The 12,099-nt window shown below is 34.6% G+C and overlaps 1 protein-coding gene across 1 annotated transcript in view; it reads right to left on the reverse strand.

Annotated features, from left to right (window-relative positions):
- Window positions 1-12,099, reverse strand: part of STPG2 (sperm tail PG-rich repeat containing 2) — a 347,209-nt gene that overhangs the window by 310,760 nt on the left and 24,350 nt on the right. Inside the window, 2 exon segments of the mRNA XM_007463823.1 lie at window positions 6,472-6,583; window positions 9,666-9,778. Coding sequence (XP_007463885.1) covers window positions 6,472-6,583; window positions 9,666-9,778 — 225 coding nt within the window.

Raw genomic sequence — 12,099 nt, forward strand, 5'->3', positions numbered from 1 at the left:
AAAAAAAAAAAAAAAAAAGAATGGAGGCAAAGATCGAGAAGATGCAAGAAATGTTTAACAAAGACCTAGAAGAATTAAAGGACAAACAAACAGAGATGAACAATACAATAACTGCAATGAAAAATACACTAGAAACAGTCAATAGCAGAATAACTAAGGCAGAAGAACAGATAAGTGACCTGGAAGACAGAATGGTGAAATTCACTGCTGAGGAAGAGAATAAAGAAAAAAGAATGAAAAGAAATGAAGACAGCCTAAAAGACCTCTGGGACAACATTAAATGCAACAACGTTTGCATTATATGGGTCCCAGAAGGAGGAGAGAGAGAGAAAGGACCCAAGAAAATATTTGAAGAGATTATAGTCAAACAATTCCCTAACATGGGAAAGGAAATAGCGACCCAAGTCCAGGAAGTGCAGAGAGTCCAATACAGGATACACCCAAGGAGAAACACGCTGAGATACACAGTAATCAAACTGACAAAAATGAAAGACAAAGAAAAATTATTGAAAGCAGCAAGCGAAAAATGAAAAATAATATACAAGGGAACTCCCATAAGGTTAACAGCTGATTTCTCAGCAAAAATTCTACAAGCCAGAAGGGAGTGGCAGGACATATTTAAAGTGATGAAAGGGAAGAAACTACAACCAAGATTACTCTTCCCAGCAAGGATCTCATTCAGATTTGATGGAGAAATCAAAAGCTTTACAGACAAGCAAAAGCTAAGAGAATTCAGCACCACCAAACCACCTTTACAACAAATGCTAAAGGAACTTCTCTAAGTGGGAAACACAAGAGAAGAAAAGGACCTACAAAAACAAACTCAAAACAATTAAGAAAATGGTGATAGGAACATACATATCGATAATTACCTTAAACGTGAATGGATTAAATGCTCCAACCAAAAGACACAGGCTCTCTGAATGGATACAAAAACAAGTGGGTCTCTACAAGAGACCCACTTCAGACCTAGGGACACATACAGACTGAAAGTGAGGGGGTGGAAAAAGATATCTCATGCAAATGGAACTCAAAAGAAAGCTGGAGTAGCAATACTCATATCAGATAAAATAGACTTTAAAATAAAGAATGTTACAAGACACAAGGAATGACACTATATAATGATCAAGAGCTCAATCCAAGAAGATATAACAATTAGAAATATATATGCAAACAGCATATGAGCACCTCAGTACCTAAGGCAACTGCTAACAGTTATAAAAGAGGAAATCGACAGTAACTCAATAATAGTGGGGGACGTTAAAACCTCACTTACAACAATGGACAGACCATCCGAACAGAAAATTAATAAGGAAAGACACACTTTAAATGAAACAATAGACTAGATAGATTTAATTGATATTTATAGGACATTCCATCCAAAAACAGCAAATTCCACTTTCTTCTCAAGTGTGCATGGAACATTCTCCAGGATAGATCACATCTTGGGTCACAAATCAAGCCTCAGTAAATTTAAGAAAATTAAAATCATATCAAGTATCTTTTCTGACCACAACACTATGAGATTAGAAATTACAGGGAAAAAAACGTAAAAAACACAAACACATGGAGGCTAAACAATACGTTACTAAATAACCAAGAGATCACTGAAGAAATCAAAGGGGAAATCAAAAAATACCTAGAGACAAATGACAATGAAAACATGACAATCCAAAACCTATGGGATACAGCAAAAGCAGTTCTAAGAGGGAAGCTTATAGCAATACAAGCGTACTTCAAGAAAGAAGAAACATCTCAAATAAACAATCTAACCTTACACCTAAAGGAACTAGAGAACGAAGAACAAACAAAACGCAAAGTTAGCAGAAGGAAAGAAATCATAAAGATCAGAGCAGAAATAAATGAAATAGAAACAAAGAAAATAGCAAAGATCAATAAAACTAAAAGCTGGTTCTTTGAGAAGATAAACAAAATTGATAAACCATTAGCCAGACTCATCAAGAAAAAGAGGGAGAGGACTCAAATCAATAAAATTAGAAATGAAAAAGGAGAAGGTACAACAGACACCGCAGAAATACAAAGCATCCTAAGAGACTACTACAAGCAACTCTATGCCAACAAAATGGACAACCTGGAAGAAATGGACAAATTCTTATAAAGGTATAACCTTCCAAGACTGAACCAGGAAGAAATAGAAAATATGAACAGACCAATCACAAGTAATGAAATTGAAACTGTGATTAAAAATCTTCCAACAAACAAAAGTCCAGGACCAGATGGCTTCACAGGTGAATTCTATCAAACATTTAGAGAAGAGCTAACACCCATCCTTCTCAAACTCTTCCAAAAAATTGCAGAGGAAGCAACACTGCCAAACTCATTCTATGAGGCCACCATCACCCTTATACCTAAACCAGACAAAGTTACTACAAAAAAAGAAAATTACAGTCCAATATAACTGATGAATATTGATGCAAAAATCTTCAACAAAATACTAGCAAACAGAGTCCAACAACACATGAAAAGGGTCATACACCATGATCAAGCGCAATTTATTCCAGGGATGCAAGGATTCTTCAATATACGCAAATCAATCAATGTGATACACCATATTAACAAACTGAAGAACAAAAACCACATGATCATCTCAGTAGATGCAGAACAAGCTTTGGACAAAACTCAACACCCACTTATGATAAAAACTCTCCAGAAAGTATGTATAGAGGGAACCTACCTCAACATAATAAAGGCCATACATGACAAACCCACAGCAAACATCGTTCAAAATGGTGAAAATCTGAAAGCATTTCCTCTAAGATCTGGAACAAGACAAGGATGTCCACTCTCACCACTATTACTCAACATAGTTTTGCAAGTCCTAGCCACAGCAATCAGAGAAGAAAAAGAAATTAAAGGAATACAAATTGGAAAAGGAGAAGTAAAACTGTCACTGTCTGCAGATGACATGATACCATACATAGAGAATCCTAAAGATGCCACCAGAAAACTACTAAAGCTAATCAATGAATCTGGTAAAGTTGCAGGATACCAAATTAATGCACAGAAATCTCTTGCATTCCTATACACTAATGATGAACAATCTGAACGAGAAATTAAGGAAACACTCCCATTTGCCATTGCAAGAAAAAGAATAAAATACCTAGGAATAAACCTACCAAAGGAGACAAAAGACCTATATGCAGAAAACTATAAGACACTGAAGAAAGAAATTAAAGATGATACCAACGGATGGAGAGATATACCATGTTCTTGGATTGGAAGAATCAATATTGTGAAAATGACTATACTACCCAAATCAATCTATAGATTCAATGCAATCCCTATCAAATTACCAATGGCATTTTTTACAGAACTAGAACAAAAAATCTTAAAATTTGTATGGAGACACAAAAGACCCCGAATAGCCAAAGCAATCTTGAGGGAAAAAAAAAACGGAGCTGGAGGAATCAGACTCCCTGACTTCAAACTATACTACAAAGCTACAGTAATCAAGACAATGTGGTGCTGGCACAAAAAGAGAAATATAGATCAATGGAACAGGATAGAAAGCTCGGAGATAAACCCACGCACCTATGGTCAACTAATCTATGACAAAGGAGGCAAGGATATACAATGGAGAAAAGACAGTCTCTTCAATAAGTGGTGCTGGGAAAACTGGACAGCTATATGTAAAAGAATGAAATTAGAACACTCCCTAACACCATAAACAAAAATAAACTCAAAATGGATTAGAGACCTAAATGTAAGACCAGACATTATAAAACTCTTAGAGGAAAACATAGGCAAAACACACTTTGACATAAATCACAGCAAGATCTTTTTTGACCCACCTCTTAGAGTAATGGAAATAAAAACAAAAATAAGTAAATGGGACCTAATGAAACTCAAAAGCATTTCAAAGCAACAGAAACTACAAACAAGATGAAAAAACAACCCTTAGAATGGGAGAAAATATTTGCAAGCAAATCAACGGACAAAGGATTAATCTCCAAAATATATATGCAGCTTAATGTTAAAAACACAAACAACCCAGTCAAAAAATAGGCAGAAGACCTAAATAGACATTTCTCCATAGAAGACATAGAGATGGCCAAGAAGCACATGAAAAGCTGCTCAACATCATTAATTATTATAGAAATGTAAATCAAAACTACAATGAGGTATAACCTCACACCACTTAAAATGGGCATCATCAGAAAGTCTACAAACAACAAGTGCTGGAGAGAGTGTGGAGAAAAGGTAACCCTCTTGCACTGTTGGTGGGAATGTAAATTGATACAGTCACTATGGAGAACAGCATGGAAGTTAGTTAAGAAACTAAAAATAGAATTACCATATGACCCAGCAATCCCACTACTGGGCATATAGCCAGAGAAAACAGTAATTCAAAAAGACACATGCACCCCAATGTTCATTGCAGCACTATTTACAATAGCCAGATCATGGATGCAACCTAAATACCCATCAACAGACGAATGGATAAAGAAGATGTGGCACCTATTTACAATGGAATATTACTCAGCCATAAAAAGGAACAAAACTGGCTCATTTGTAGAGACGTGGGTGAATCTAGAGACTGTCATACAGAGTGAAGTAAGTCAGAAAGAGAAAAACAAATATCGTATATTATCGCATATATGTGGAACCTAGAAAAATGGTACAGATGAACTGGTTTGCAGGGCAGAAATTGAGACACAGATGTAGACAACAAACATATGGACACCAATGGGGAAAAGCGGCAGTGGGGGTGGGGGATTAATTGGGAGATTGGGATTGACATGTATACACAAATATGTGTAAAATGCATAACTAATAAGAACATTCTGTATAAAAAAAATAAATAAAATTCAAAAAAAAATTTATAAACCTCTAGCCAGGCAAACTAAGAAAGAAGAGAGAGGATACAAATTACTGATATCAGAAATGAAGGAGGGGGGGCTTCCCTGGTGGCACAGTGGTTGAGAGTCCGCCTGCCAATGCAGAGGACACGGGTTCGTGCCCCGGTCCGGGAAGATCCCACATGCCGCGGAGCGGCTGGGCCCTTGAGCCATGGCTGCTGAGCCTGTGCATCCGGAGCCTGTGCTCCGCAACAGGAGAGGCCACAGCAGTGAGAGGCCCACGTACCACAAAAAAAAAAAAAAAAGAAATGAAGGAGGGGACATCACTACAGCTCCCATATGCATTAAAATAAAGGAATACTATGAAAAATTCTATGCCCATAAATTTGATAACCTAGATGAAAAGGACCAATTCCTTAAAAGACTCAATCTCCCAAATTCTCATGAGAAGAAATAGATGATCTGAATAGGTCTATGCCTATTAAAGATATCAAGTCAATGATTCATAACCTTCCAAAACAAAAAGCATCACACCCAGATGGATTCACTGGTGAATTCTACCACACATTTAAGGGAAAATATTATACCAATCTCTACAATCTCTTTCAGAAGATATAAGCAGAGGGAATACTTCCTAACTCAATTTATGAGGCCAGCATTATCTTAATACTAAAACCAGACAAACACAGTACAAGAAAACCATAAACCAGTGCCTCTCATGTTTTAAATTAACACTTTTTATCTTGTTTGAGATTTATAATTGTTATTCTATGAAAACAATTGCATTATATTACTCTGTTATTGTATCTTTTTCTAATAGTTCTATAAGCAATATTTTTCCTTGCTGATTAATATTCAGGGGAAGACCGAGAAAATTCTTATTGAAATACTCACTGATTTCTCAACTGAGAGTCATTTATCCTTACTCTAAATGATCCATTTTGAAATGTTTATCCTATAATCTTCAAGCTTTTAAGTTTAAATATACTAGAGGAAAAAAATCCCAGGTTTTTGCGCCTACAAGTTCCAAATAATTAAACTGAAACATAGCTACAAAAAATATTTAATGGCATTTAGATTTTTATATTAATAAATATACACTACCTAGAACAATGAAGGTAAAAATCTTACTATGTACTAACCAGACTTCACCAAAAATATTATTCTTAGTTCTCAAAATCATATTTTAAGGAGAGAAAGATTCAAAAACTAACGAAGATCCCTAGATAACGTCAAAGGAAAATAAGTTATCCTGAAGCTAAATACTGAGAATAGTCAAAGATATTTAGAACATTTATCCTTACTAGAAAAGATTTAAAGGGAGATTTAAAAGAAGTCATAGGATAAGGGAGAATAAATAGACAACAAGCAGCTAAAGTTAGGTCAGTTTAAGAAGGAAATTGTAAGAAACAGAGTAGTCCACTACTGAAACAAGAAACCTCGGGGGTATTGAGTTCTTTATCACAAGAGGCGTTCAAGCAGAGACAGCGATCAACTTGAAGAAAATTTTAAACACAGTTCCTCAGTTCCTTCTACAAAATTCAGAGTGACAACTACCTACGAGGAACAGTAGAAGAGTACTCTGTGTGATAATAAGATTCAATGACCTTAAAATCTAGGAAGTAGATGAAATAGTTACTTTTCAACTTACCTTTTTTTCCTCCTGCAACATTATTACTTCATAAAGTCATGGGAGATTTGAGCAATGATTTTGCTGTTGATCTTTCTTGATGTTAATATTTTCATAATGTAGTGCCTTTTTCCTTTAGAAAATTCAGAAAAAAATTATTCTCAATTTCAAATATATAAATGTCTATATAAGTTAAGAGAATATTTTTACACCATTTCCTGCTTAAAAAGTATTCAATAAGATATCTGGGTGTGTTAGGTCAATACATCCTAAACTCTGTCAGATCTATTCATTTATATTGGTTAGATCTGCGTTTTCCAATTCAGAGCATTAAAATATACCTATTCTAATAATGATTCCAAAAAGAAAACAAAATGTGGGATATATGTCATGAATTTAAATAAAAAGCTACCAAAAAAAGTTTCCCGTGTAGTTTATTCACCAAAAAAGGTCTTTAAAATGTCAAATCACTTGGTATTTCAACTATTAACTAAAATAAGGGGAAAATACTCAATGCTATTTATATCATAAAACAATCAGGAAAAGGGCATAAAGAAAGATCTTTGAAAATGAAAGGGAAGCTTATTTTCATTGAAATTTACACAAGTAAGAATAATAAACCAAGTAAGCAGTGAGTAACAGCCCAAGCTCTGGAGTTACAGCCTGATATGAATCCTAACATTGCTACCTACTAGCTCTGTGACCTTACACAAATCACTCATCCTCTCTAAACTTCAGATTTGATTCTTCATCTGTGATTAGAAATAGTATTAACCAATTCTCAAGGTTGTAATGATTAAAGTGGATAATATATGGGAAGTATTTACTGCCATACAAAACCCATATTAAGTATACAATAACTGTTAGCTATTATTAGGAATTATATTTAAATAGGTTATTTTTTTCCTAATTCTTAAAAAGAATTAGGAAAAACAAGTCATATTAAACACTTCCAGTGAACTATACTGAACATAAGAAGATTAAAAAAAGATAATATAAAAACATAAAAACAAATGTTTAAGTTACATAATTGCCATTTTTTTGTTTGTTTAGACATTACTATGATTTAAACATGCATATAACATCTCAGTTCACTGTCAAATGCTGACTTCATTGATTTTTTTTTTGCACAAAATTCAACAAATGAACTTATTTTCAAAATAGTTTTATGGATAAAAAATTTATAGTTGGGATATCAAAAGGGTCACATATCATTTAGGTCTGTGTTTTCCCAAAAAGAAACCTATGAGCTCATCTCTCCATTCGAAATACCCAAGTATTTCCATTTTTATACCATAGCAAATCCACAATAATTATGACTCAATCAATAAACAAAAAGTAGAAAAAAAAAAGGTAGAAAATATCAACTACCAGAAGGAACCAAGACAAGTCCAAATAAAAGATAGTGAAGGCAGCAAAAACAAAGAGCAAATTACAGAAATGATGAAATATCTGATGCAGTTAGGAATGCAATCTATATGCATACATTCCTACTAGCAAAAGTGAAAATACAAACAGAAGAAAAGAAGAAACAATGGAAATAACAAAGATCAAAGAGAAAGTGACATTTAAAAAAAAGGAGAGGGAATTCCCTGGTGGGTCCAGTGGTTAGGACTCCATGCTTTCACTGGCATAGGTCTGGGTTCAATCCCTGGTGGGGGAACTAAGATCCCGCAAGCCGAGCGGTGTGACGAAAAAAATAAAAAATAAAGTCAGGCGCACACTTATTAAAAAAAAAAATAGGAGGAGAATGGGAGTGGGACAGGGCTGGAGAAGTAAAAAGGACTATCAGGAAAAAACTATCAAGCAAAATCAGAGCAATAGAATTAGAGTGCTGGTCATGCCTGAGGTACTTAGACGTGTAGTAAAATGGATGGAAAACAATCATCACAGAACCACATACCCTAAAAAGGGTTAATTTTGCTTAATGTTAATTAAACCTCAATAAAACTGACAGGCAAGCAGGCAGACAGACAGGAAAGCAAACCAGCCAAATTGGAAGAAAAAGATAAGAGTAAAATACTAACAAAAGCATTATGTCAAGGGGATGAGTAGAGTTAGAGCATTTGACAGACTTTCTTTTATTTGGAATGACAAAAATTAAACTTAGACCCCATTAAGCTGTATATACATGTTAAACTTCTAGTGTAACTACTAAAAAAATTAAAATACATGGCATATCACCCAAATTAGGAGAGTGAAAAAATGAAAAGGACAATAGAATAGGGTATAAATTCCCAAATACAAGGGCCATGTTTTATTCTTTTTATTCTTAGTTACTAAGTTTAGTACTAAGACATAGCAAGAATTCAAACCATGTTTGTTCAATGAATGAATGGTAGTAGGGGAGTTTAAGTAAGAGCCTAAGCTACATCCACTGCTGGTATACAGATGTGTCTGAATCTGTCCAGCAAATTAATTGGATAGGTAATCACTGTGGGACTTCCTGCTAGAAAATTCATCCTATAAGAGAGAAAGGATCAGGCAGATAAACTGGAACCTGTTAAAAATTAAATCATGAAAAGCAGCCATAGATTCTGAGAACAACATGATATCTGTTACTCAGTTTGCCTTCCATGGACTCATGTCTAAGACCTTACTGTAAGAGTAGGAGAAAATAAAGACAGAAAGAATTATTTTACAAGACATGTATTTCCTAGTTAGACTTCATAAATATTACCTTCAACCTAATGTTATGGCTCTGACTTATACTGAGAATGCCTTCTAAATCCATCATGTAGTCAAAAGAATAGACACCAGAGCCAGGAACAAGATGCAGAGTCCTGGATCACCTTCTTTTATATTTTCTCTGATCTTTTCTCTATCTTGTAATTAAAGACGGTATATTTTAGTACTTAGATACATGGGCTGTATAACCGAAAAGGCCTGTCAATGTCAAGCTCTGCCACTTAATAGCTATATAATATCAAATACATTATTTATTCTCTCTGACCCTTTCATTTTTCACTGATAAAATAGGCATAACAATAGTAACTACACAGAGACTTGTGAAGATGAATTAATACATGTAAAACAGGTAGCACAGGATCTGGCAGACAGAAAAGCAATAGTTTTCATATAGGTTACTCTAAAATATCACATTTCTTGAAGTTTTTCATACTGATTTTTCCTTTCATAACAGCGTAACCTGGTCTAATTTATTAGAATATTTACAGTCAAAAACTACAGTAAAGATATACTATTTTTTTACTTACTGGGTTATATCATACTGTCCAGGACCAGGCCCTGACTTTACAGGTGACTCTAGTCTTCCCAAAGAGTTGCCAAAATGTATCCCCTTGTATTTCAAAGTTACGTTGGAAAAATCCTCACACACACAAAAAAAGTGAAGATGAGAGACAATTTAAATAAATCATGAAACAATGTTTAACTTTACTTAAGTCTAAAGCGAGGGTAGCCTTAGTCAAGGAGTTTCCACTGGTAAATGCTAGACTCTTCCTTGATACATATCAAGAGTATCACTCTGTGCCCCATCCCACTCCTGAGTCAACCAGGATTCCCAGAGAAGGGCCTCTAGTTTAGTATATCCTCAACCAATATGAACAACTTTGCTCTTGGCAGTATACTCAACAATCTAAAATCTTAAGGGCAATGAAAATTAGCTCCTCATCATTTAAAAAGGGGAGGAAGGGCAGAATTGCATGATATAGGGAATGGGAAAGCCTAACAAAAATGACTTAAGTAAGTAGAAATTAATTTTAAGAAATTAAAATTCAAACATTACCAACAGATACTAGATAACTTCTAATTACCTGGTAAGTGCAGAAGATATTCATGCAAAGTTTTCATAGAGTAACAAATATATAACAAAAATTAAACACTACCCCCAAATCATTTCATAGTTAATGTTTGAGCTCAGGATCAGTACTTTAATGCCAAAGAAGTCATTTGTGACAAGAGAAATCAGCAATCATCTTCCTTCACAGTCATACAATAAGCATGACTCACTAAAGAGTTCACTTTAGAGAAGTTAAAACACCTGCTTTCATTAGAAACTAATAAAAGAATAAAGTATGAAACACGAACAGTAGCATCTCGTAGGAATTCTTGTGTTGACCTAATACATGCTATATTGAGCAATCATTTAAGAAATTTATAAAATCTTACTTTTTTAACTGATAGTAAAAGGTAACTGTAGTCTATTTCACTTACTTTTAATTCATATTTGTAAAAATATAGCTTTAAAATAGGCATGGATTATTAAACCAATTAATATATATATTGAATAAAATCCCAGTAACATAAACTGATAGTTTAACTGCATAGAACAGTATATCAGTTGTTCTAGGTGACCATTACTATTCTTGAAGAGTGGAACCAATCTCTCTCAATTACCATTATAAACAATATTAATGAAATAAATAGCAATTAAATGATTAGAAAGCATAATTCCAGTTCAGATTGGTGAATCAAACCCACATCTGCCCCCCTCCCACCAGAATCTCAGAAGAAGCGTATAAAACAGATGTAAATTATTAGTACTAGAAACTAAGAGAAGGTATCATTCACATTCCACTTCAAGGAATTTCTGGAAAATATAGTACAGCAGAGACTAGAACTGGAAAAAGATCTCACTGCATGTGAAAAGAACCTCAGCTGAACCCTATATACATCCCCAGAAAGACAGAAACTAGAGGTAAGGATGGACTCATGGGTAGTGAGTAGGGAGCAATTCTCAAAACTACTAATAACCTTACAGATTTATTTGCACCAGTGCCATTACACGAAGTGATGAAAGAATGCAAAAACTCACTCCATTCTTGCCATGGATGGTTGGAAATAAATTGGAAGCACTGCCACTGTCTCCTAACAAGGACAGACTTCCTAGTTAGAGAGGCACCACTCTAGAAAGCTTTGGGATGGCACAACAAAATCCAAAACTAAGCTGGTACAGCACTAAAATTCCCTACTATGTGAAAACATCTTTTACTTCCTAGAACTTAACATTAACAACTAGCCCTCAAATATTATAAAATACAAACACAATAAAACTAAACTTTCCCTTTTACACCACCTGACCTTAAAGAATTAAACAGGGGCCAACACAATCTCTGACAGAACTTTGACGTTTGCATGAAGTGAAATGGGACCTTTGTTGATTCTTTTATCATAGATGGCAATCTCAAAGAGAAGTTGAATTACACTTTTTCTAAAGGCTTCTCCTGCTTCAATTTTAGTAAATCTCCTTGTTTGTTCCTTGCTTGGGTAATGGAGGATGTTGTAGCTGAGGGTACAGAAACAGGGAGTTACTATGTCCAAATAAGATTCAGACATACTTTGGAATGTCTAGTGAATACAGCAAATCAACCAGAAGGTGAACGCAAAAACTATTCCTATGGGAAGCAGCTAATCATGGTAACCCACACCCAGTTAGAAAATCTTACTGTCAAAAGAGTGGCAATGCTAACTACTGAGTATTTTCTGTTGACTGAATTTGCCTTCTAACAGATAATCCCCCACTGGATTTATGCCTGTATTCTGTAGAGTGCAAAAGGGCTATGATAAAAATCTAAAAGACATTTCATTAAAACACTGGTAAAAATCAATACTACTTTTAGAGCATTCTATCTAATAGAGTATAAAACAAAGAGAGAAGAGCATTATCCCCCCCCCCCCCCCCCCCCCCCC

Source organism: Lipotes vexillifer, unplaced genomic scaffold, assembly GCF_000442215.2.
Source record: "Lipotes vexillifer unplaced genomic scaffold, Lipotes_vexillifer_v1.1 scaffold49, whole genome shotgun sequence".
In the NCBI taxonomy this organism is placed as follows: domain Eukaryota; kingdom Metazoa; phylum Chordata; class Mammalia; order Artiodactyla; family Lipotidae; genus Lipotes; species Lipotes vexillifer.